At 41.5% G+C, this 25,897-nt stretch overlaps 1 protein-coding gene across 8 annotated transcripts in view; it reads left to right on the plus strand.

The window, feature by feature from the left end:
- Positions 1–25,242, plus strand: part of zmp:0000001200 (dedicator of cytokinesis protein 9) — a 79,914-nt gene extending 54,672 nt beyond the window's left edge. For 2 of the 8 annotated variants that reach the window (XM_080290641.1, XM_080290638.1), the window contains exons 8-54: positions 736–910; positions 1,514–1,566; positions 2,321–2,395; positions 2,488–2,628; positions 3,426–3,638; positions 3,749–3,871; positions 4,226–4,308; positions 5,186–5,308; positions 5,564–5,643; positions 5,776–5,963; positions 6,105–6,170; positions 6,262–6,354; positions 6,456–6,579; positions 6,667–6,785; positions 7,237–7,323; positions 7,435–7,524; positions 8,516–8,631; positions 8,998–9,067; positions 9,175–9,300; positions 9,386–9,457; positions 10,091–10,237; positions 10,334–10,417; positions 10,552–10,663; positions 11,732–11,910; positions 12,013–12,129; positions 12,385–12,496; positions 12,583–12,716; positions 15,005–15,119; positions 15,243–15,309; positions 15,412–15,459; positions 16,153–16,289; positions 17,107–17,222; positions 17,337–17,474; positions 17,579–17,761; positions 17,887–18,000; positions 18,161–18,376; positions 18,649–18,706; positions 18,810–18,916; positions 19,193–19,315; positions 19,432–19,545; positions 20,128–20,157; positions 20,701–20,847; positions 20,939–21,149; positions 21,765–21,955; positions 22,054–22,154; positions 22,497–22,635; positions 24,087–25,242. In XM_080290641.1, the coding sequence (XP_080146767.1) occupies positions 736–910; positions 1,514–1,566; positions 2,321–2,395; positions 2,488–2,628; positions 3,426–3,638; positions 3,749–3,871; positions 4,226–4,308; positions 5,186–5,308; positions 5,564–5,643; positions 5,776–5,963; positions 6,105–6,170; positions 6,262–6,354; positions 6,456–6,579; positions 6,667–6,785; positions 7,237–7,323; positions 7,435–7,524; positions 8,516–8,631; positions 8,998–9,067; positions 9,175–9,300; positions 9,386–9,457; positions 10,091–10,237; positions 10,334–10,417; positions 10,552–10,663; positions 11,732–11,910; positions 12,013–12,129; positions 12,385–12,496; positions 12,583–12,716; positions 15,005–15,119; positions 15,243–15,309; positions 15,412–15,459; positions 16,153–16,289; positions 17,107–17,222; positions 17,337–17,474; positions 17,579–17,761; positions 17,887–18,000; positions 18,161–18,376; positions 18,649–18,706; positions 18,810–18,916; positions 19,193–19,315; positions 19,432–19,545; positions 20,128–20,157; positions 20,701–20,847; positions 20,939–21,149; positions 21,765–21,955; positions 22,054–22,154; positions 22,497–22,635; positions 24,087–24,212 (5,583 nt within the window). In that variant the 3' untranslated portion in view covers positions 24,213–25,242. Of the gene's footprint in view, positions 1–735; positions 911–1,513; positions 1,567–2,320; positions 2,396–2,487; positions 2,629–3,425; positions 3,639–3,748; positions 3,872–4,225; positions 4,309–5,185; positions 5,309–5,563; positions 5,644–5,775; positions 5,964–6,104; positions 6,171–6,261; positions 6,355–6,455; positions 6,580–6,666; positions 6,786–7,236; positions 7,324–7,434; positions 7,525–8,515; positions 8,632–8,997; positions 9,068–9,174; positions 9,301–9,385; positions 9,458–10,090; positions 10,238–10,333; positions 10,418–10,551; positions 10,664–10,927; positions 10,976–11,731; positions 11,911–12,012; positions 12,130–12,384; positions 12,497–12,582; positions 12,717–15,004; positions 15,120–15,242; positions 15,310–15,411; positions 15,460–16,152; positions 16,290–16,556; positions 16,601–17,106; positions 17,223–17,336; positions 17,475–17,578; positions 17,762–17,886; positions 18,001–18,160; positions 18,377–18,648; positions 18,707–18,809; positions 18,917–19,192; positions 19,316–19,431; positions 19,546–20,127; positions 20,158–20,700; positions 20,848–20,938; positions 21,150–21,764; positions 21,956–22,053; positions 22,155–22,496; positions 22,636–24,086 lie in introns of all 8 variants that reach the window. The other 6 variants (XM_026144455.2, XM_026144453.2, XM_080290637.1 and 3 more) reach the window with 5 other exon arrangements.
- The last annotated feature ends 655 nt before the right edge of the window (positions 25,243–25,897 follow it).

Here is a 25,897-nt window from a genome sequence, read left to right on the forward strand (position 1 = left end):
CAGCATTTAAATTAAATTTGAGTTTCGATGCTTACATGTTTACCAAACTTGGACTCAATATTCAAATATATACCAGGTCTTTATTTTTGAAGGTTTTAACCGTAGATTACAATGAAGTGAGGGTGATGGTGGAATAAGAGCAACTACTGCCTCATGGGGCCGTGTTCTCTTCAGAGAGGGGGGTGAAACATCCCTTCTGCCATGTTCACTATGTTCACTACTGGATGTTTGATGTTTAAAAGTGAAAAATTAAACTCAGTCTGTCTGTATGAGATTCCACTGATCCAATCTATTCAGTAATAACAGGTCTTTTATTTTTCTATCGTTATAATTTAAATTCAGTTTAATACATTTTTATTTATATAGCTCAAAGTCGCAACAGTAGTCTCAAGGTGGTTTATGTTACATGGTAGAGACTCTATCATAATACAGAGAAAACCCCAACAATCAAATGACCCCTCATGAGCAAGCATTCGGTGACAGTGGGAGGGAAAAACTCCCATTTAACAGGAAGATACCTCCAGCAGAGTGAGGCTCAAAGAGGGGGAGCCATCTGCTACGACAGATGGGGGTGAGGCGAGGAAGACAGGACACAAAACACACTGTGGAAGAGCTAGCCAGAGATTAATAATAACTAATGATTGAACGCTTGTTTTGCAATGTTCAATAAGTTTTTATCTGCACTGTCTACAACTCTTTCCTTCCTTTTTATCCCCCACCATGCCGTCTCTGCAGAACAACAAGGTTCGAAGGTTTGCTTTCGAGCTTAAGATGCAGGATAAGAGCACCTACCTGCTAGCTGCAGACAGCGAGGCGGAGATGGAGGAATGGATCAACACGCTCAATAAGATCTTGCACAGTAGCTTTGAAATCGCCATGCAGGAGAAGAGAAATGGAGACATTCACGATGGTATGTGTGCGTTTGTCTGGATTCTTCCACATGAAAGGGAGTCTTTATTTGTTGGTATTCCTGTCGAGATAGCTTCCTTATTCTGGGAAAAGGTTTTGTGAAATTGTGCAGATTAATGAAGAGAATTTTCATGCTTAGTCAGTTATTAATAAGGGCGACCTTCTCACTTAATCTCACTTTTTTTTCCCTGGCCGTGTGCATGTAGTATGTGGAGATGTGATACCAGACCACCCAGGCTTTTAATACTCACCTCCTGTCTCACAGGAGGCTTAGCCGTGAAGCAGAGAGGCTGAATGCCTCTGCATAAAACACTCCGCTAATCTTTCTAATTCCTCTGCTTGTATTAATCATCCTGTGCATGAGAGAGGGGAAAGAATAAAAGCGCTATTGCGCTTGAAAAGATCTGGAAGCTTTCTTTTAAATATGCCACTGAGACCTGCAGTATCCCCATCTCAGTCCCGGGTGATTCCTGCACAGCTGAATTACTGTTTACCGAACTTTCACGTGTCAGTGAGTGATTAAAGAGGTTTTACAACCCTAGGTGGTTTTTCTTAAGGTTTACATATTTTCCCCACACCCATTGTTTCTTGTATTTTCTGACAGATGATGATCTTGGAAAGTCAGACAGCTCCTCTGGCAGTATGGACAGCTTTCAGGTAGGTCCTACTTTCTCTGTTGGATGTGCATGCAATCTCCTGTCCTCACTGAAGGAGCAAGAAGGCACAGAAGGAACCATCCTTGCTACAAACATGCGTCTTAAATTTAGATTTAAATGTTGAGGGTGACACAGCCAATTTCCCAGTGATTCATTTGAATCACTGGACCCCTCCCTCCTATTGGCCTTCTCAGGATTATATCTAATATGATTTTTCCTTTAAGAGCGCGTTTTGCCCAGAATATATACAGAATGCATACAGTCAGCAATATCCAATCCAAGAGACCCAGCAGGGAGAGAAGCATTAGGAGCTTTGATGATTTTTGAGGATAGAATCCTCTCTGGTATTTAACGGGGAAACTGTCTGACGACTTGCAGGCTGCAAATATTTTTCCGATATTTATGGTGGTTTTTTTGTTTTGTTTTTTTTAAAAGCTCTTCTTGCTGTTATTGTGATGAGTGGTACGTAATAGTAAAGCCATATGTGCATGGAAACTGGTGGTAACAGTTGGGTGGAAAACAGTTTGACAGGATAGAGTGTGCTCCAGGGAAATGTGTGCTGGTACCACCTGACTCTCACCCCCGTCTGCACAGCACAATCGGCCTGTAAAATATGGAGCCTGACTTCCAGATCGGTGCGAATGACAAATGTTCTACTAATAAAAAAAACAACTCGCCGTGAATCTCCCGGCCAGCGCTTCCACTGTTTCAGACAGTTTGCGGTTCAGTTTAGGAAATGCTTTCCTTCTCCGCAGAGCACAAGAGATATAGAGTCTAGGATGAAGAATGAAACCAGGCTGAAGCTGTTCACGCTGGATCCGGACACACAGGTAAATTAAGGCGCACTAATGTTCACTTTGTCCCATTTGGTGATAACACCCGACCCAGTTTAATGCCATACCGTCTTTTGAACTATCTTTAGAAACTCGATTTCTCAGGAATAGAGCCAGACGTGAAGCAGTTTGAGGAGAAGTTTGGCAAGCGTGTGCTGGTGAACTGCAACGACCTCTCGTTTAATTTGCAAAGCTGCGTGGCCGAGAACGAGGAAGGGCCAACAACAAACGTAAGCTGGATCTCTTTTTCTTTTTCTTTCCGCATCAGGCCTTAAATAACAGAAATATCATTATCTGCCTGACTAAGGATGGATGAGATGGGTTTGTTACAGCAGGCCGGATGGACTTGTCTTATTATTTGAGCTGGTGAACGACTCCCGTTGGCATAGCAACCAGCCTCCAGGCTCAGAAATGGCAAACAATTTGCGTAATGAAGTCTGCTGTCCTGCTGTCCCTCCCAGCAGAAACTGTCTATTAAAACTTCAACATGGTCCACGCGCACGCAAAGCAAATGCTTCGAAGTGCGTTCACGCAGCTCCCTCCACTGAAATTTTACAGCAATAGCTGTTAGCTGTCCGTGAGACACGTGTCCATCAGTCCAGCTTTTTCTCTGATGCCAGTGGTCAAATATATTTATATGTACTGTAAAGTCACGTGACACTGGATCCACTGAAATACTACAATGTAATTAGTTATATTTATGCTTTTATTATTTAATACTCTTTATTTTTATCTACACTACACCAGTGCACATCACATTAAGTTCAGTAAAATTAGTTATTGTTAGCTGTGGCTCTTGGGAGCATTTTATGTGGCCTGTAGGCACAATAAAGGACAAATACACTGCTTTTTTTTTATCAACATCATACTTTATCCTTTAAAGTATCTTTTATCCAAGTCATACTTTGATATCTTAGTGTAGTACAAGATGAAAGGAGCCATCATAGCAGCCCAAAGACATCACAGCATACCTAACACATGTGCATAGTACTTTAGTCTGATTGGCAGGACTGTGCTCTTTCTCCAGGTGGAGCCATTCTACATCACCCTGTCGCTGTTTGACATCCAGAATGGCAGAAAAATCTCCTCTGATTTCCACGTTGACCTAAACCACCCCTCTGTCAGGGGCATGATGCCCAATAACAGCAGTCAGTATATGAACGGGGGAGGCGATGGCCGACCCGACAGCCAGCGGTTGATCCACGGGATGCCAGAAGCAGCCATGCAGTATCCCAGACAGGTAAATAAATACTTGAAAAACACTGATTCTTGTTTTTCTTCATCTTAATGACTGCACTGGGGAAATCTACCAATACATATTCAAATCTGTTCTAACATTTCGATTCATAGGGAGTGTTTTCGGTAACATGCCCACACCCAGATATCTTCCTGGTGGCCCGCATAGAGAAGGTGCTTCAGGGGGGTATCAACCACTGTGCCGAGCCATACATGAAGAGTTCAGACTCCACCAAGGTACTGACCCCGTGTTCCTCTAGAATCAGCAGATTCCACCAAATTATTCCACATTATGCAAAGATAATCTTCCCAGTTTGCAATCGCTGACCAGTTGCGCAGAAACTCAACAAAAGCATTGACTTTGGCTCTACAAAGTAGGTGCACACCCCGAGGGCAGAACAGTGGGTAGTAATGTGATTCAGTCCAGCATGTTGGTCGAAGGACTGTGTGCGTGTGTTTGTTTTCTCAAATGTGTGCGTACTCTGGTTGAGATTGGCAGCTTGCTGAATATTGTTACAGTTACTGTAAGAGACGAGGTCCAGCTTGTGCGTGTTTGTGTCGAAGCTCAAGCGTGTTTCTGTTTTGCACCAGGTGGCACAGAAGGTCCTGAAAAACGCCAAGCTGGCATGCAACCGGTTAGGCCAGTACAGGATGCCTTTTGCCTGGGGAGCAAGGTACTTTTCCTCCTTAAATACATCTGCATGCTATCTCTGTGAGTTTTACATCAAGACCACAATTCAAACGGACATAAACCAACTCCACAAGTGCTTAAGGAAGTGATTTTATAGTGATTTTAAATCCCAAATGTCACCAAACATTGCTGCGATTAAACCGTCACAGAGAAAGAATTAAGCATTAAGAATTAATTGCTCTACTTCAACAAATCAAGTTCAAACAGACTTAATGTTTGAGCCCATAAAATTAGCAGGAAAGCATTGACTGAGGTCAAGACTGAAAGGTGTTTTCCCATAGTCTTATATAGGAGCCCAGGTCTTTTTGCATCCAGAGCTATCGCCATCTGGTGGCCTTCAGCGTACCCAAGCATACGTGTCATTAATGTTAGCATCCTGTTACAAGCATTGTCACAGGTGGATAGATGCTTTCTTCTGCATAGCCCTGCGGTAGGTGAGTCATGTGGGCAAGGGAAACCTCTACAAACATTATCTTTAAAACTGGACAACATGCACTAACATGATCTAGAAAGATGAAAGTCACTACAGGGCAGAGAAAAACATGTAATTTGATGTTTAAAGTGAACTATTCCTGAAGGTTTTCTCTTTTTTATATCAATGTATGCTTAAATTTTGGGTGCGCTTTTAATACTCATTGTGAAACTGTTTCCCTGGGCTCTAGTGATGATGATTTCTTTGATTTGTGGTCTCGTGACATATTATACACTCAACATTTACTCCAAAACCTGAATAAATAAAGAAATGAACAAATATTGTGAAGTCTAGTGTAGTCCAGCAAGCTATCAGGTCTCCTTTGTTCAAATATAATAATCGATAAAAAGGAATTTAGATGCCTCTGACTTTTCTTTTTTTCTTGCAGACCTTTGTTCAAAGATGCTTCAGGGACTCTTGACAAAACTGCTCGCTTCTCCGCTCTATACAGACAAGACAGCAACAAACTGTCCAACGACGATATGCTCAAGCTGCTGGCTGATTTCAGGAAGTTAGTAATGTTTCTCCACTCTAATATAAACTGTATGAATAGTTTGCAGGTGCTCTGTAAGGAAAATATGAGCCTATAGGTTGGGTTTTGGCAAAGTGCTGGACTATTAGTATATAAAAATCAGATCGTTGCTCAGAAGTGTTAACGTGTTCACATACGGCTCATCGAATTTCTCGACGTCAGCCGCCTGTTTCTTATTCGGCCTGTGGTAAACGATAGCAAAGGCTTAACTTGAGTTTATTTTCCTTTCCTCAGGCCAGAGAAGATGGCCAAGCTGCCTGTAATCCTAGGAAACCTCGATGTTACCATTGACAACGTAGCCCCAGACTTGTCAAGTAAGCCCTCTAAACTCACCCTATGAAGCCAATATAAGAGATGAGAACTGCTTCTGCTCAGACTAGACAGGTTACATTGTCTGCAGGCTGTATATTTGTTCTCCCTCTCTCTTTCCTGTTTCTCTCTTATAGATTGTGTTACCTCATCCTACATCCCTGTGAAGCAGTTTGATGTCAGCGAGAAGAGCAACATCTTCTTTGAAGTGGAGGAGTTTGTGCCGTGCATTGCCAAATGTTCTCAGCCTTTCACCATCTACAACAATCACCTCTATGTCTACCCGAAGCACTTGAAATACGACAGCCAAAAGTCATTTGCGAAGGTATTTCATTTATTCTGCGCTGTTATTTTGTTGGTTTATTGATGTAGGAACGCAGGTATATTACATGTTTTGCCTCTGTGAAGGTTTCTCGCAAATTTCCAGCCAGTTTATTTCAGATTTGCCGTTTGTGTTTGCCCTAAGGCTAGAAACATAGCTGTCTGCATCGAGTTCAGGGACTCGGATGAGGAAGAGGCTGTTGCACTTAAGGTAAAATGCATGCAGGAAAATATGCGGAAAAATCCCCCGAGGATAATCCTATCAGTCCGAGAGTTAATGGGCTATTGTTGTTGTTTCTCAGTGCATCTACGGCCGGCCTGGAGGACCCTTGTTTACCAAAAATGCCTTTGCCTCCGTGTTACATCACCAGCAAAATCCTGAATTCTACGATGAAGTAAGCACACTCTACCTAACCTTTAAAAGAAAAGAAAAAATCATTGTAAGTTCTAAACATTAATGCACGACAGAGTGTTTATTTGTGCTCCTCTGCTTCAGTTTAAGATTGAGTTGCCAACCCAGCTCCACGAGAAGCATCATCTTCTCTTCACCTTCTATCACGTCAGCTGCGATAGCAACAGCAAGGCCAGCACCAAAAAGAGAGAGCAGGTTGAGATGCAAGGTAAGGCACCATGATTAAAAATAACACTCTCGGCACAGATATGCAAAGCTCTTATTTGATGACGTCCTACTCTGTCTCTGCTCTCAGTTGGTTACGCCTGGCTCCCGTTGCTGAAGGACGGTCGGGTGATCATGAATGAGAGTCAGATCCCGGTTGCCGCCAACCTACCTGCCGGATACCTCAGCTGTCAGGAGGGTGCCAGCAAGGTGCAGTGCACTACTAGCCATGAAAGTGCTGATGAAAACCGATTGAGGTTATACATAGCACAAATATGAAACTGCTGAGTAGGATATGCTCTGTCCAGATTGCATGTCAGACAGTTGCTTAGTGCTGCTAACCCACTTAACAAACACCTTTTAGACACTGGATAGGAGTTCTCAAGTGTCCCTCTACGTATGTTCTCATTCACTTTATGATATGATTGTCCAGCTATATGGAGCTGAGAGAGCTCTATATAGCTGGAGAGAGAGCTGAGAGATCTTTTTAAAATATATTAAGCCACTTCTTCCCCAAAATCTCTAACAGAAGTTTGACTCAGTTCAGAACAGGTTGTGGTCTTGGGAGTTAGCTTTGAGAGACAGTAACTCACCCGTTGGTGGCATCCATGTCTATGGAGGTAGTGACAGAAACATGCTTTTTCTTTTTCTCATTTTACAGCATTTGGGCCCTGAAGTGAAATGGGTGGATGGAGGAAAACCGTTATTCAAAGTTTCCACCCACCTTGTGTCCACTGTCTACACTCAGGTTAGTTTTCCGCCCCTGTTTCGTCTGCACCCTACCAGTGTGTTATTTCTTTTGTGTTCTCGGTTTGTGCTCTTCATAGCAACAAAGGTTTTGTTTCGCTTTGTCTTTCAGGATCAGCATTTGCACAATTTTTTCCATTACTGTCAAACCATTGCATCAGGCGCCCAGGCGTCAGGAGGAGAGCTGGTCAAATACCTGAAGGTAAATCAGTCACTGCAAAATTTAAGGGTTCCAATTAACTAGAATTCATGAACCCTATTATTAACATTTAAAGCGCTAAATAGACAAGCCCCTGCTTATATATCAGAGCTACTGAGACAGTTTTTATTCAAACTGTGAAGCAGTTTGTAACTCTGTGTTTTGAAAAGTGCTATACAGGCAAAGTGGTTGTTATTATTCGGCATATACTCTTGTTGTTGTTGGAAGGAAATGCTTATTTTTGTTTGGTTGTAACGCAACAGTCACACTGGGCTGGTGCTGAATCACATGCAGATTAGTGATCTCTGTGTTTTTTTTTGTGCGCGCGTGTGTTGTGGCTTGCCAATATCGCACCCTTCTGGACAGTTTGTGCACAGCTTGTTCCATTTCCCCGTTTATACAGAGTTTAACTGCAGAGGCTGGGCTGATACCAGTAAATCTGTCAGAGGTCTTCTCCTAGTTTGCATGATGTCTTTTCCATATTTTTCTGTGATACTGGCAGCTCAGTTATCGCCTTTTCCGTCGCTAACTGTCAGTCCACGGGAAAACTCGCTTTACTTTTCCCCTGGTGAACGTTGACACAGAGAGCCACGTTTGGTCCAGTGCATCTCTTGGGCTATAATATAAACAGAGCAGTGAACACAAACAATAGCCAGAGGGTCAAACGGCAGGTCAGCTGTGCCGACTGGCAACCCGCCAAATTACTTGGCAGGCTCGTGTTAGTTTCCTGTGCGCAGGCACCGATGCACCAGTATCTGCTCTCAGCCACGTTCAAGGCGCTGAAGCATACAGTGTGGATGATTAGCACAGTGTTATCCACACGTGTACTCCTGTTGTGAGTAGATTAGCTTTCCCTGAAGGTCTTCTCAATTAGCCTTTCATGCACGTTTTAAACGTGTTTTTTTTAACATTTATTTCCCTCATTTTACACAAAAGGTTTGTGAACAAATCCTTTGTAAACATGTAAGCATCTGTGGTGATGCTTTAATCTCAGAGTCTGCATGCCATGGAGAGTCACGTGATGATCAAGTTCCTGCCCACCATCCTCAATCAGCTGTTCAGGGTGCTAACCAGTGCCACCCAGGAAGACGTGGCAGTCAACGTCACCAGGCAAGAATCCATGAAGTGCTTCATCTCTATAGAGCAAATTAAATTCCATGCAATTTACTGTTATTGAAATATCAGTCATATATCATTATATATGCTAAAAATATTGAAAGAAAGCAGCTCAGTTTGCCATCGGCTAGATATCGTGTTATGTGTGAGGGGTAGTCACATATAAGCTGTTGCTTCTGCCTGCACCCTTTTTGCCTGAAATATAACTGCTAAATTCCTTTTTTTTTCCCTTTTGTCTTGCTGTGATCAGAGAGAAATGAATGAATTCATGAATGGAAGTTAATTTTCCAGTGTCGTGAGAGCAGAATCTTAGCGTAGAAACTGTTATCTCACTTGAGCTTTTGCCTTTCGTCCTGTTAGAGTCATGATTCACGTTGTGGCGCAGTGCCACGAGGAAGGTTTGGAGCACTACCTTAGATCTTACGTGAAGGTAAATTTCACATGTCAGATCCATATTTCTGTTGTATTTGACCTTTACATAATTATATATAGTCACGTATGAATTGACATGTCTGTCTTTGCGTGTCTCTGATGCAGTATGTCTTCAAGACTGAGCCATACACATCCTCCACCACCCGAACGGTGCACGAGGAGTTGGCTAAAGCCATGACTGCAATCCTGAAGCCTTCCACTGACTTCCTCACAAGTAACAAGCTGCTCAAGGTAGCACATTTGTTCTTATTTAAAGGATCACACAGTCTTTAATTATAGCCGTCTGTTCTCTAACTGATAATTGTCCGTTGTGCAGTACTCCTGGTATTTCTTCGAAGCCTTAGTCAAATCCATGGCTCAGTACTTGATTGAGAGCTGTAAAGTAAAGGTAAGTTCGCCGCAGCATGTGCGCTTGACTCCGAGGTGTCCGCTAATGCCCGCTTTATTACACTTTAGGTTCTTCACAGTAGTTTGCAGCATGCCGGGTGTTGTGGACAGCCGGAGCACCACAGTGGAAGTTTTATGTATCCACAGTCTGTCCCACACTGCTGTGCAATTTAATTAGCGGCATTTGTTCGAACCCCATAGGCAACCACATCCCTGTGTTTAACATCCACCACTATGATGTCCTTAAAATGCTGCTTCTCATGTGTAGGACTGTCACAATCCATGGATTAAAGAAATCATTTTAAGCTTGAGCTGAAAAAAATAAGCTTACCGTTTCTGTTACATTTAACTATTTTATGCATCTGTAAGCTTACTATTTTAACCATTTATCTGCTACATAGCTATTTTTACATTAGCTCTAATAGCAAATTATTTCTGTTTCAAGGATAAAACAAGGATGAATTCATATTTGAAGTTAAAGTCTGAGTATTTATTTACTGTTGAAGGATGTAAGATTGACTCAAATAAACCACAATTCCCACATTTTGAACCTTTGATCTTTTCATGGGAGTTCTTTGGGATGTTTCATGCTGAATAACAACATTTGTAACAACTTACCTGCTGTGCCCTCCAGCTGTCCAGGAACCAGCGCTTCTCTGCATCGTTCCATCACACTGTGGAGACCTTGGTCAACATGATCATGCCACACATCACGCAGAAATACAAGGACAACCTAGATGCTGCCCGGAATGCCAACCACAGCTTGGCAGTCTTCATCAAGGTCAGAAACCAGAGATACTTTATCACAGATGGCTTTCAAAGTGCTTTTCGTTTAGGTAAATGGTAACTAATATACTGTGCTCTCTTTATTTTGTAGCGTTGTTTCAACCTGATGGACAGAGGCTTTGTGTTCAAGCAGATCAACAACTATATCAACTGTTTTGTGCCTGGAGACCCAAAGGTGGGCTGACAAAACAACGTGCAACAGCCTTTATAGAAATAAATTGCACAACAACTTATTTATTCAACTTGAAGTCATAAAGCAAAGCCTTATTATCAGCCATAATTCTTAATTGAGGTTTATTCTCAATACAGACTCTGTTTGAGTTCAAGTTTGAGTTCCTGCGAGTCGTGTGCAACCACGAGCACTTCGTCCCTTTAAACCTGCCCATGCCGTTTGGAAAGGGACGGATTTTGAGATTTCAAGGTGAGAAAGTTGTGATAATGACTGCTAAAGTGTTTGCATATATAAAATGCTTTGCTGTGGAAGGGCAGCAGCGCAAAAGTAGTTCATGAACTTTTTTACAAAATAAAGCACTTGTACCCACAGAACATACTGCACACATACAATAAAATACAGCGTTTTTTTTGTTTTTTTTTAAATAAATAAATGCTCATGCAGTCGATTTCTTTTGCTTTAAAAAAAAATGTACACTGTACACTGTGTTTGTTTTGTGTTTTCCTCAATTAGCCTCATTACCTCCATGTAATACTGTGGAGTCATGTGACACTCCAGTAGGTAGGTGGAAGGTGTCGTGACTTCAATGCCGATCGTTTATTAGTTTCAAATTTCCTCTAAAATCTGAACCTGTCAGTTCTTTAAGCTTTCCTGTAAGCTGGTTCATCTGGGATTTCAGGTTATGATCTTGTCAGATTAGACTGTTTATTACTTGTCATCATCATCAGGTTTGGGGGATTTGGTGTGCTTGTAGTTTGTTTGTTTTTTGGGGGGGGTTTCTATCTTGAACTGGTTTGGGGGTTTGTGGCTATACTGAGTAAACTATTTTCCATCGTTCCTGAGAAACCAGATATCTTTTTAATTCTTGTGTGCTTCAAATGCAGGTTTTAAAAAGATAAAAGCAAAAGGTTTCTGAATAAAGTCATGTGTTTGGGTTTTCTTTACGTGTCTAAAATGCTGCTGGAAACCTGCTGTTGTTCAGCCGCTAGCTTTAGTCGCGTTTCTCAGCGACGTTTGCTGATGTGGAAGTGCAGCTCAACCACAGTGTGAATCTGTCAAACATGAATGTTTGAGCTTTTCCCTTTGTTTTCTCCTCATTTTAGACTGTTTGATGATGTTTATAAGAATCATCTGCCTATAATGAGTTTTAAAGCTGGCTGCAGTAGCTATACTCTCTAAATGTTGATCATTTTTTTCTGATTACTGTCTCTGTGTCAAATTGGTAAGTGAGTTTTTTGGGTTTCTCCTTTCACACTCTTCATCTACTTCTCCTGTCGGTCAGTCCTAGTCTCCTTATCGTCCCATTTATCCTCACAGACCTCCAGCTGGATTACTCGCTGACGGATGACTTCTGTAAGAATCACTTCCTGGTTGGACTGCTGCTCAGGGAAGCCAGCGCAGCTCTGCAGGAGTTCAGGGAGATTCGTCAGATTGCCATCCAAGTGCTGAAGAGCCTCATGATGAAGCATGCATTTGACGATCGCTACACCTCAAAAGTAAGCAGTGTTTTCACACCCCTGTCCCTGTCTTTATGAGTGTGTTTGTGAGACGTGTGTGATATTGAGACATTTCTTTAAATTATTCATTTTGTTTTTCAGAGCCAGCAGGCCAGGTTAGTCACCCTGTACTTGCCCTTGTTTGGTCTGCTCCAAGAAAACGTCAACAGGCTAAATGTGAAGGAAGTGTCGCCGTTCACCGTCAACCACTGCACCAGTGTAAGGGAGCCACCTAGTGTGTTTTCTGAGTATTATGTATTTATCCATGTGCTGTGTCCATTTGATCCAAATTTTAATGCATGTAAAAATATCTCAATAATACTACAAAATAAATGTAACATATAAATATAATATAATTGTGTGTGCTTTTGATCAGAGATTTTAGAGCTGTCCGTGTTGTTAACTTTCATTAAAAAAAACACACACAGTGTTTTATGTGGGTTTGATTCATTAAACTCTTTATTTGTCCTGCAGAATGGAAGAGACGATTCTCTCCATACCAACACTTTGATGACACCTCCGAGGTCGAGCACCTTTCTGGACACCGGCTTCCACAAAGATGTTTTCGGAGCCATCTCTGGCACCGGTAAATGATAAGACATTCCTTTTTTTCCCTTTCAGGTTACTTTATGTTTATTTTATGTAACATTTCACTCTTATTCCTTTTTACAGCTTCACCTCATGCGGCGTCCACCCCCAACATTAACTCTGTGCGCCACGCCGACTCTCGTGGATCGCTCATCAGCACTGATTCTGGGAACAGCCTGCCTGAGAGGAACAATGACAAGGGCAGTTCCCTTGACAAGGTATTTGACAGAATGAGCTTTGAGATTCCCGGAAAATGTTTATGTATATGTATTAGAAATCCAATTTAGCCTTTCTTTGACGCATGTGTCTAACATGCAATTCAAATGGCACTTCAGGCACATCAGATGTCCCCTTATTATGGGAAAAACTGCCACATAAAGTCTCTCTTTGCTAACTTGTGCCATTAACTCCTCACCTTCACTGTATGGCTGGCCATGGCAGACGGAGAAGTTTCTACGGAGACACTCTGTCAATGTCCTGCAATTCTTTACGGAGACTGAGGAGTCCATGCTCTCCGTGCACTCCAAGCGTGCCACCATGGACTTCTCCCTGCTCACTGTCCCCAGTGTGCCAGAGAGGGCCCTGCAGTCCAGCAGTTCACTTCAAGTACAAAACACCTCCTTGCTCCACACAGTCCCTCCTAGGAGTGTCCCATCTGGGAATGATAGTGTGTGTGTGCGCAGGTGTGTGTGTTGATGCCCTAAACTCTAAGCCCTTACTTTGCCAGGAGATTGTCAGGCTTTGTCCTGTTTATTCTCTGTTGCTGTAAAGCAGACGTGTTTTACCTCAGGGCCTCACGAGCGTTTAGCGCTTTTCTTGTTCCAGATGGTGATAAGCATGCATGCTTTTGATTTCCTCTCATTCGTGCTGTGTGATTTCTTGTCTCTCTCTGATAAACAGCCTCAAACTAAATCTGAGAAGATTTAAACACAAAGGACTGGATTTTTGTTGTCGTGTTTCACCCAGTGTTGGAACTGCTTTTGTTTCTGGTGTGCAGCAGCTGCTTTATTTCCCTGCTGAGGGGGCAAGAAGACACACAACTATTAGCAACTCAAGAATAGCTCAAGCCCCAAAAGTGTACCAGACTTTGAAGTTCACATCAGCCTTTCCAACCTAATTTTAGCCTTAAAGTTCTCCAGTCTGCAAAACACCCTTTAAAAATCCAAAGCAACAGCATCATGCTTTCCATGAAGTCATCCCCAGCTAGTTTCATGGTCTAGACTAACTGCTGGCAAAGGAACGTGCTTGGTATATAGCCAACTTCTTGCTGCGGTAAAGCTGCTGCTCCGCTGCTTGGGTTTTGTTTTTTTTCCCTGCCGTGTGCCTCAGCTGGGGGAACAAATCCCTGCAACATCTGGATGAATCATTTCACTGCAGTGTAGTTCTCTGACCTTCTGAAAACCTCTTAAGTATTTGGACAATAATACAGTTTTTGTAGTTTTGCCTTTGTAAATCTCAAAAAGTGAGTTTGAAATGAAACAATCAAGATATGATTAGAGTGCAGGTTTCAGTTTTATTCAGAGGATTTAAGGAAAGTATTGCATTACTGTTTAGGAATAAGCAATTGGACAAGGTGAGGTCTATTTCCTCACTATTCCATGGCAAAGTAAGCAGATAAAAGACCTGGCGTGTTTAACTTGTATTTGGTAGCGTGGCATTCCCTCACTGGAACGTTCAGTATTAGGTTTCATTCTCTGCCCAAAACTGATCATGCAGCACTTTACAGTGTAAAAGGACATTGACCCAAAGCATACTGGAAAACCAACCTTAAAGTCTATTATGGCAAAGAAATTGCATATTCTTCAGTGGCCATAACAATTTCAGCAGAGCATGCTTTTTTAGTTACCAAAGACAAAACTGAAGCAGCAACTGAAGGTGGTGATACGAGCCTGACAGAGCATCTCAAAGGAGGAAATACAGCATTTGGTGATTTCACAGGGTTCTACACTAAAGACAATCACTGGATACCAAATATTTTGCAGTATTAGAAACATTTTTTTTTAGCTATAGTTTGCTAAAGTAATGTTGAGCCTCTGAAATGGGGATTTATGTGTGCTGCAATTTCTAAACGGTTAATGCAATACTTTTGTTAAACCCCTTGAATTAAAGCTGAAAATCTGGACTTTAGTCACATCTTGATTGTTTAATTTAAAATCCACTGTTGTGGGGAAAGACTGGGGAATAGTATCATTATCCAAATGCTTAGAGCCCACATCCCACGGTTGTTCCTACATAAAAAAAAGTTTTAAGCCAGAGCCAAACAAGAAAATCCTCAGCGTTATATTCAGTCGTTGTGCTATGCTTGTATTATTGATTGCTGTTTATCAAATGGTCAAAAATATCGTGAAAATGCACTGATGCTATCAAATAAGGCGACAGATTTTATGGCATTGCTGTGGTAAGTCTCAAATAACCTGATTAGTTTTTCAAATCTTACTTGGAGCCAACACACTGGTAGGATTATGTATTTTTCTATCCATGCCTGATTGTCCCGTTTGTCCTGCAGAACCAACCTGCCTCGACCCTGGGAAGCCCGCTGTTGCGATGTGATAAACTGGACCAGGCAGAGATCAAGAGCCTCCTCATGTGTTTCTTACATGTGCTCAAAAGCATGTCTGAAGGTAAACTCTCATCTCTGCGACAGCTCCTGCTCTTCCAGCTTTACTTAATTGTTTACACTACGTTTAAAAAAAAAAAACAAACCCAAAAGAAGTCTCCACAGTGTCCATCTCTGTCTCTTTTAGATGCTCTGTTCACATACTGGAACAAGGCATCATCTTCTGACCTGATGGACTTCTTCACTTTAGTCGAGTAAGACATCTTATAGAGAATAACCAGCTATTACACGCATTGCAGAAAAACACATAGCAACTGAGTTTTTTTAATTTTTTATACCCACTTTCCATTTCTCAGAGTGTGCCTCCATCAGTTCAGATACATGGGAAAGAGATACATTGCAAGGTAATGTTGCTGTCACCCATACAGGATTTCAGGCTTCTCAGCACTTGTTTATCATGAGAAGACAAATCAACGCAACTTTTAGGTTTTATGCAGTTTATGAGTATCCAGCTGTTTGTTGTCTGTAAGCCATCATGTTGCTTACTATTGAAGAGTCTGACTGTACTGTTATTTTAATTTGATTTGATCAGAGTACACGCACTGTACTTGAATCACAGTTGGGAACTCGCCGCGACTCCCAGAAGGCTTTATGTATTCACTCTGTCTAACCCCCCACCACTGTTTCTGTCTCTGTCCACTGAAACGCTGGCAAGTTTAACATAATGAAATAAAACCTGGCTCCTGCCCTCTCCTGCTTGGGTAAGCCTGAAGGTGAAACTGAGAGCAATTGCATGATAACTTCTCACCATTAAAAGAAAAAAAGTTGCAGTGCTGTGACACATCCGACGCTTTAAGTTCATCGCCTCTCGCATTCTTACATGCATGGCTTCAGCTTAAACCAATAAATGCTGTCAATACCACTTTGATTATTCTCAGCTTTAAACTGCATGGCAAACATGCACTCACAGCTTTACTTTCGCCTTTAAAATCTCATAAATTCAAATCGCTCCCAGGGCGTTCGAGTGTTAGTTGTAAAATCTATGTATTATTTACCGTAACCTGCAGCTTCATTAACTCATCCTGTTTCCTCATCAGGAACCAGGATGGGGCAGGACCTGTTGCACATGAGCGGAAGTCTCAGACTCTTCCTGTGTCCCGTAACAGGGCGGGAATGATGCATGCCCGCTTACAGCAGCTCAGCAGCCTGGATAACTCATACACATTTAACCACAGTAAGTGCCCCCCCCCCCCTCCCCTCATACTGTACTTCTCATCAAACACTCTCCATCACAGGGCCCTCGTCCTCCTCATGCCTCTCTTTCAACATCAGCATCCTCTTCTTCTCCATCATACTACATCCCAGCAGGAAAAGCCTTTAGAAAACATGTGTGCATCAGTAAATTCAAAGAAACTGGGGAGGAAGCTGTGCAGCCGTCCACTGTTAGGCGGTGATCTTGTTAAATGGCATTATTTAATAATAAGTTTCTTTGTGTTTTCAGTGTAAGAAAGATTTCAAGTGTTCTTGGCATATCTGTAGACCATGGTAAGAATGTACCAGGATGTTAGGACGTTTGCTATACTGGCTATGTTGATTTGGTTGATTTAAGAGCATGCCTGTTTTAACAGAACATCAGCTTTCAAAACCTCCTCATCCCTTTACCAGCTCATCTTCTGCTCTCAACTCTACATTTTTACATTTCGCTTTGCGAAAGCAGTCCTCGTGAATTATGAAGGGTTTTATTCCAAAATTTCCAAAACGTTCCAAAAAAAGAATGTCAACATTTGAACTTCATGCAATCAAATAAAATCATCGCTGTAGTTTATAAAGAAAAAAATGCCTCGCCAGCTTGTGACAATTTTTCCATGAAATGCTTTCGTTTGTCAGATAATTTTGGCCTCAGTTTGGAATGAAACTCAAACTTTCATGCAGCGGCTTTGCCTCTAACGCTACGTTTTTGAGAGACATGACCATATATAACAAAGGAGAGGTTTTACATTGAGTGTACTGGTGGTGATTGAAAGAACTACAGCCTTTTCTTGTCTTTGTAGCCTACAGTCACTCGGATGCTGACGTGTTAAATCAGTCACTGCTGGAGACCAACATTGCCACTGAAGTCTGCCTGACCGTCCTGGACACACTCAGCATCTTCATCATGAGTTTTAAGGTACCAAACAAATTCACTGTATTTTGTGTATTTACTTAATTAACCTTGTTCTGCCCCATTATTGTGAAATAAGGGCTTATTTTTTAAATCCGATGATCCTCTCTTATGCCACAGACACAGTTGTGTGCTGATCACGGCCACAGTCCACTGATGAAGAAGGTGTTTGATGTCCACCTCTGCTTCCTGCGGATCAATCAGTCAGAAACGGCCCTCAAGCAGGTCTTCACTTCACTGCGCACCTTCATTTACAAGGTATGAAGGACTTACGCGCCTTATTTAATAATTTTTCTCCTTTTGTTAACCCATGAGAGGACCACGTAAGCCACTGACTGATTTTTGTCTTCTTGACCCCTTAGTTCCCGTGCACGTTTTTTGAAGGGCGTGCAGACATGTGTGCTGCTTTCTGCTATGAGATTTTGAAATGTTGCAACTCCAAGCTGAGCTCCATTCGCAGCGACGCAGCCCATCTGCTCTATTTTCTCATGAAGAGCAACTTTGACTACACTGGTCGCAAGTCCTTCGTCCGGACACATTTACAGGTGAGAGAGTTGTCGCCACAGTAAAACTTTAATATCTACCTGCCTTAAGCCAAATTTTCTGGGATTCTAGAGACCACAAGCATTTTCATTCCTCTTTTGAACTGTTGACCTTTCTTTTTCTTTAGGTTGTGATTGCTGTCAGTCAGCTGATAGCAGATGTCATTGGTATAGGAAGTACTCGCTTCCAGCAGTCTCTGTCAATAATCAACAACTGTGCTAACAGTGATAAAACTATCAAGGTGAGGAACACACGTGCAACAGGTTCATCCTGGTTCCACTTAAAGAGGCCATTTGAAAACTATGCCTGAGCTTAATGAATAAAATAAACCAGTTAGAATCAAGTTTTCCTAAAGGAAGCTAACGATGATTTAGCTCACATTAGTGCGTCATCTTCAACAGAACACAGCTTTCCCATCGGATGTGAAAGACCTGACTAAACGCATCAGAACAGTGTTGATGGCCACAGCGCAGATGAAGGAGCATGAGAGAGATCCAGAGATGCTGGTGGACCTGCAGTACAGTCTCGCAAAGTCTTATGCCAGCACACCTGAGCTGCGCAAGACCTGGCTTGACAGCATGGCCCGAATCCATGTGAAGAATGGAGACCTGTCTGAGGTTTGTGGTGAAAGTCTGTGTGGCTGAATGGTCCTGCTTTTGATTTCTGTGTCTGATGTTGGGCCCAACAATCTTAAACATCAGATAGAGACTGTATTTACTTTGTATCAAAGCACCAGTGCCAGTGTGGCGTGCAGCGAGGCCCACCATCAAGTGCTGCAAACTGCCCTGTTTACTATGTGCTGCTTTTTCGAGCGATACCAATTTGCAGCATAATCAGAGCTTTTATCTACCCACGCTTATCTGACCTGACTTGTTTTTGCCGTTTGCAGGCAGCCATGTGCTATGTTCACGTTGCAGCACTCGTGGCAGAATACCTGCGAAGAAAAGGTACTTCGGTATTCTGTGATGGAAATGTTTCTCCTGCTTATTAGATAGCAGCCCTGTTGATTTAAAAAAAGAATAATAATGCCTGATCTTTCGGTGTTTCCAGGCATGTTCAAGCAGGGCTGCTCGGCGTTTCGTGTTGTGACTCCAAACATCGACGAAGAAGCCGCAATGATGGAGGACGTCGGAATGCAAGACGTCCACTTTAATGAAGTACTTTGATCATTTGTGCTAAAAATGAAAAAATAAAATAAAATGAAATCGCATTTGCTGGAGGAAAGCAGATTTAGTCACATCAAAAGCTGTTACTATTTCTATTTTTCTTTTATAAGAAAGAATAAATCAAAGAAGGCAACTATTTTCTTTCAGTATGTCTTTAAAATTGGTGCATTTTAATTGTGATAAAATGAGCTGCTGACACGCTGTGAGCTGTGTTTCTTTTGCACTGTACACCAGCAGCTCTCCATCTCTGTTGTGCTCATCCCTCAGGACGTCTTAATGGAGCTTCTGGAGGAGTGCGCAGATGGGCTGTGGAAAGCGGAGCGTTACGAGCTCATCTCTGACATCTACAAGCTCATTATCCCCATTTATGAGAAGCGGAGGGACTTTGAGGTACAAACTCTATTTGTCGGGTGTTTTATCCCCCCCGCAACAGTTCTGTTCGATTCAGGCTAAGCGTGCAGCATAAGCATCTTTAAATCCTGATCAAGTTCACTGACTCTACACAGAAACTGGCTCACCTGTATGACACGCTGCATCGAGCGTACAGCAAGGTGACGGAGGTCATGCATACTGGGAAGAGGATGCTGGGCACGTACTTCAGAGTGGCTTTCTTTGGCCAGGTGAGTTCAACTAGCTTAGACTCATTCACACTTGATGTCTGAAGCACGGCAGCTGCTGAGGAGGTTAAGTTTTGTTTTGGGGGTTTTTTTCAGTTACGGTTATTATGCTGACGAGCATGACCACGTGCTGTGGTGTTTTCAGACCCGCTCTAATACACCTCTCTGCTTCTTTTTAATCCTCTTCGAAGGCAGCGGTAAGTTATGCAGTAGACCCCGTGAGCCCTTGTGAGCGGCCTGAGTCTGTGTGTGACTTTGGTGTTGCTTCAATTCATTGCACTTCTCAGCCATAGTTTGTTGCTTCGAGCTACAGTAGCAGGCAGTCAGCGCTGCTGCTTCCGTTTGGGAGACTGTTTTGCATGGCACTCATTTACTCATCAAGTGTTTATGCTTTAGTTTGCTAAGTTTTAGTAATGACTGTTATTTTAAGGTTTATTAATTAATTTGTTGGGTGTGGTTGCTTCTATCTTTGAGATGTTTTTAGAAATCGATGCCATTAAATTTCTTCACAGTATAGGTTTCTGGTATAACAGTAATTTCATTTGTTTTTATGTGTATGTGCGTGTGTTGTCCACACCCCTGTAGCAGTACCAGTTTACTGACTCAGAGGCTGAGGTAAATCAATATGAAAGCCAACCTTTCAGTTGGAACTGTAGTGACGTTTTAGGCTGTGTTGTGCTCCTTTGCTAATGCAGTCAGTGCTGTTTCACGTGCATTGCTTATCTTCCAGCCCTTTAATTCCTCGTATTTTCCAGCTTTAGTGCTATCCTAATCTTTGCAGGAAACAGCTGAAGGGCTAATAAATCTCACTGGCATTCCCATTCCCATTTACATTCAAGACAAATAACTAACATGCACTGACTGTGTGAAATTCATGTACCTATGTCAGTCCTTTGACGTGTCTCACATCAACGACCTAAGACTGGCTTTTTTGTAGTTTTGGTCTCTGTTCTTAAATGTTTAATAGACGGTTGTGGATAGTTTGGAGTCGGCCAAATTCTCATATCTTTAAAAAAAATGTCTTGACTGAAATGACTCCCACTCACAACCCATGAATGGTTTGATGTGGTATTATCTATTAGATAAACGCTGCGTTTTCATTTAGTCTGACAATTTGAAAGTATCTTATATGGGTTTTTTCCTCTTTTATTTTTTTAGGGCTTCTTTGAAGATGAAGATGGGAAGGAGTATATCTACAAAGAACCCAAATTCACGCCTCTTTCAGAGATTTCTCAGCGGCTCCTCAAGTTATACTCTGATAAGTTTGGTCAGGAGAATGTGAAGATGATTCAGGACTCTGGGCGGGTGAGACTTTTGTTAATTTATCGTTTATTTTTAGTTATTTAGTTATTTTGCGCAGGCTGATACAGTTTTAAAACTCATGCATTCTCTGCAGATCAACCCCAAGGACCTGGACTCAAAGTACGCATACATCCAAGTGACACATGTGACTCCATACCTGGAGGAGAAGGAGCTGGTCGACAGGAAAACGGACTTTGAAAAGAGCCACAACATCCGTCGATTTGTTTTCGAGATGCCTTTCACCATTTCGGGCAAAAAGCAAGGCGGTGTGGAGGAGCAGTGCAAACGCAGGACTATACTTACCAGTAAATACCCAGCTTATATTTATGTTGTAGTGGAACATGGATTCAGTCAAACAGCGCTGACTTTCAGTCTTCAGGTTGTGTCTTGTTAGATGTCTCTTGCCTGGATAAACATCAGTGTTTTCAAAATACAGTGATCTGATAAATACAGGATAAACCCATTATCAGACTTCAACTGCTCTTTCTGATTAAAGTCTACTTAATCTCTTTATATCCTAAATGTTAGATACTTTTTTCTCTCTCTAATTATTGGCTGCCTCCTCCTATTTTGGGGGGAGTGGGTTGTGGTTTTTTTGGGCAGCACAACAGAGCAAGTCTGCCTTGAACTGTTCATTACACACGTAATTTTTTCCATTTATTTTAGTCACTGTGGATGAATGAAGATCTTGATTAGATTTTGAACATGTCAGCTGTTTTTTTTTTCATGGACATTTCGTAATCCTAATCTGGTTTTATTCATTTATAGTGCAAAAGATTCAAAAGTTCAAGCACGTCTTCTTATCTTTATTATGTGGCGGCTTTCACAGGCTGTACAGATCCTGAGCTGCAAAACTAAGAAAATCTGTCTACCGGTATTCGCTATTCACCACTAACCTCATTGTGTTTTCTCTCCTCCAGCCACTCATTGCTTTCCGTATGTAAAGAAACGGATCGCGGTGATGTATCAACACCATACTGATCTGAGCCCCATCGAGGTTGCCATCGACGAGATGAGCAAGAAGGTGGCTGAGATCAAACAGCTGTGCTCCTCCAGCGAGGTGGACATGATCCGTCTGCAGCTCAAACTGCAGGGCAGCATCAGCGTCCAGGTGCCTGCTTTTAAGTTCTGTGAAACGTAAAAGCAACACAATACAAACCTGACATACAATACTCACAAAAAAAAAAAATCTATCACATCCGCCCTCAGGTAAATGCAGGACCTCTTGCGTATGCCAGAGCTTTTCTCGATGATACATGTGCCAAGAAATATCCTGATAACAAGGTCAAACAGTTGAAAGAGGTCTTCAGGTGAGCTGTCGCTGACTTACGTGAGGGTGTGAGTACCACGTTTGCATATCTTTGTGGGGACCAACAGCCCTTATGGGGACACAGTTCCCGTCCCCAGAAGTTTGAAGGCATTTCTGAGGCTCAATGTGGTTTTAGTGTCAGGGTTACAATTAGGTTATGGTTAGGTTTAGGGTTAAGGTTAGACTTCATTTTTGATGGTTGGGGTTAGGGTAAGCAGCTAGGGCAAAGCATTATGTCAATTAGATGTCCTCACAAAGATATGAAAACATGACTGTGTGTGTTTCTGTGCAAAGATTGTTCAGATCTCCCTTTAGCACATTTTAACACTGTTTTTGCGATCAGGCATTTTGTGGATGCGTGTGGCCACGGTTTGGGCATTAATGAACGACTGATCAAAGAAGACCAGCAGGAGTACCACGATGAGATGAAGGCCAACTACAGAGAACTAGCCAGAGAGCTGTCCATCATCATGCACGAACAAGTAAGTACATTAGCTGTTGCTCAGCCCAAGTAATAGTGTAATTACATTGAGCGTTGCTAATGCTATACCTGTAATCTGACTCTGAATTAGGGTTTTGGCAGGTAGACAGTGTGTCATTTATTATATGATTGATTAAGTGATAATGGGCTCTTTGATAACATCACTCTCTGTTCTCTCTTTGTGCTGACATGAGCAGATATGATGGTAATGAAAGACAAATACGTGTGCAATAAAGACCGTTAATTGTTGGTTCCGTCAGATGTCTGTGCAACTTAAGGATTGATGGTACAAAGTGGCTTGAGGTGGAATTGGTGTACACATTACATTTTAGACTATAAAACAGACTCAAACATTAATAAGTCCTTGTTCTCAATTCTAATTAGCCAAATGTTTCTTAATAATATCATTAGAATTTTTTAAGCTGGTAAAGCTAGAGGACCTTAAAAACACTAGATAGATTGAGACACAGTTATCTCATCAGGCCACTGACTTATCTTTACATCCCTGCAATAAATCTGAAATTAGCCACACATAAAATATTATTTTAGTCAGCTCACCAGGAAATTGCAAAAAGTGCCCTTTGCAAAGACTGAAGCCATTAACATTCAAGTATTTCAACTCTATTGCAGCAATTTCCAAAATCAAAACATAAAACATTCCTGTTCTAAATATACTTGTTCCAGCGTCTGGCTACACCAACAATCACATATTGGCTTTTTTTTTCCTGTTTTGGCTTGCCGAGTTATTGTCTTGCACGCATACACAGTATGTACCGTGTATATGCATGTACATATATGTGTGTACATTACATGTATTTGAGTGTGAATTAACAGTATGTTTGTGGATCAGATTCAGAATGTGTGTGCTATGTAACATCAATTTACATTATTTGTTTATGTACATACATACATACATGCACAAATTTTTCTTCTGCTTTCAGATTTTTTTGTGTGTGCGTGTTTTGTGGATTGATTGTTTTTACCTAGCTGTTTTTGGTTTCATGTATGTGTTAAGCTTCCTGATTAATACCTTTGCTTTAAATTAGCTTTATATGTCTTTATATGCTTGGTTAATATACAGCTACAGCAAGCTAGTTAGCTTAACCCGAGACAAAACCTCAAAAGGGAGGAAAAACTGTTTGCCTGGCTCTGTTCAAAGCCAACTAATAGCCTGACATGTTAATTAGTTAATTAGAAGTGCTAACTGACAGTTTTTGTTACTATTTAGACAGAAGTTGCTGTTTCCTCTTTTTTCGAGTCTGTTTGCCTAGCTAAGCTAGCTGTGTTCCATCTGTAGCGTCATATTTTTGCATATATACATGAGAGTAGTATCAGTGTCCTCATCAACTTTTAGCAAGAAAGCTAACTAGAGCAATGTTAAAATTAAGATTCACTTGCAGTAACTATTTGCTAAGACTGTCTGTTCTTCCCTACACACTCTTTTCTTTCCAGATCATTCCAGTGGAGGATGGCATGAAAAGCATTCTCCCAGACTCGCTTCACATCTTTAATGCCATCAGTGGCACACCAACCAGTGCCACCATCCAGGGCATTCCCAGCTCATCCTCTGTGGTTTGATGTCAGCCTGGGTGAAACTCAGAGCTGCCTAAGCCTGCCAACGCAGGCATGCCAGTGATGCCATATTATCACTCCAGAACTTAATCCTGCTTCTCAGCCTAGAGAGAAACTGATGGGAAAAACAGACAAGTCTCATTTTTCTATTTTCTGTCTGGCCACCGAAGACCAATATGAGCAAGGCACTGGACCTGTTTAACATGGAAAAGGGAGCATGGTGGCTGTGTGATGGAGGTGGGGGGAAGACAAAGATGAGACTCTTTGCAGCAGAGATGACAGGACACGGACTTTGTTCCTCCTTTATGATGACGTGATGCTTGATAAGACATAACCTGTCTTGTCTTTACGTGTTTCTACCTGAAAAGACTGAGCAGTGTTTTCTTTAAAAACATTCCTGTTGGGATTTTTTTTAATATGCATGTCACTACATTACGCCTACACTCTCCCAACAGTCCATTTTTGTTTATTTTGATAATGTTTCACAATGTTTTTTATGGACAATATTTCACTTTTATAAGCGACTGTATTGATGTCTTGATTAATGGTATATGCTGCATACATCAGTGCTCCTCTCCCTGTACATGAAGGTATATTTCTAGAAAAATGCAATTTTGGAATAAGGGCCTGCTACGATGTAACATTAGCATTCAACCTTAAATCACTTTGATGTCTTAGAATGGGAAAGTTTTAAAGTATTTAAAGCCATTGCATACAAAAAGGTATATTCAAAGTTGTGTATTAATGTGTATATAAAACAAGGAGTGTGTGCAATATTTGCAAAGTATCATGCTGTGTGCGGCTCATACACTGTAAAGATTACGTTCACCTTCTTGCCAAAGTGATGAGGTGTTGGGAAAGGACGCCTACTGTGCAAGTAATATGAAAATTTTATCATTTTATGTTCCAGAAATGGTCTTTTATTTGGGCAGAAATGTTTGTTTTTTTTTTAACTTTATTTAACACAAGTCACTGTTCTGCTGTAAACAAAGACGTTCCCTAATGCTTTTAAATAAAATACACTCATTTCTCTGCATTTGCATCCATAGGTCCTTATTTGTTTTACTTCATTTTGTGGTATTCTCGCACTTGGCTCACTTGTGAAATAAGTGGGAAATAAACCTTATTATTCTCAGAGATCATTGCTGACTCCCTAGCTCCCATATCTCATGTTCCCACCCATCATAAAAATAATACAGTCGGCAGTGTGAAAAGCTGATCAAGGGTTAATAAAAAGCAATATCACAGGAAACATTCCCACTCCCACTAGTGAACAGAGAAAGATAAATGATCTGCTCCCTGCAGGAAGCTTAAAGGGATTTTATGCTATAGCAGAAAGCAGGTGATAGCTTCACATCATGGCAGGTAAGACTAAAAGAAATGCATTATTATGTACTCTTTCATTTTAATTCACAGAACACAAATATTCTGCTGCACAACATGAAAATGTGCAAAGAGGGAGAAGTTAACAGAAAGAAAACAAGTTCCATGTTCTTAACTTAAAAACTTACAGAATGAAGAGTTCTGGAGTTTAACAGGTGAATGCACCTGTCAGGACAAAGATCCCAAACATATTAGGATCTCAGATTTATTTATTAATGCAATTTGCACTACTGTCTTACACAGTTTCAGTCTTATTTTTACAGTTTTTCTTTTCTTTGTTTGTTTTTTTCTATCACCGTTGTGTACCT

The sequence above is a fragment of the Astatotilapia calliptera genome, chromosome 16, assembly GCF_964374335.1.
Source record: "Astatotilapia calliptera chromosome 16, fAstCal68.1, whole genome shotgun sequence".
NCBI classification, from domain to species: Eukaryota; Metazoa; Chordata; class Actinopteri; order Cichliformes; family Cichlidae; genus Astatotilapia; species Astatotilapia calliptera.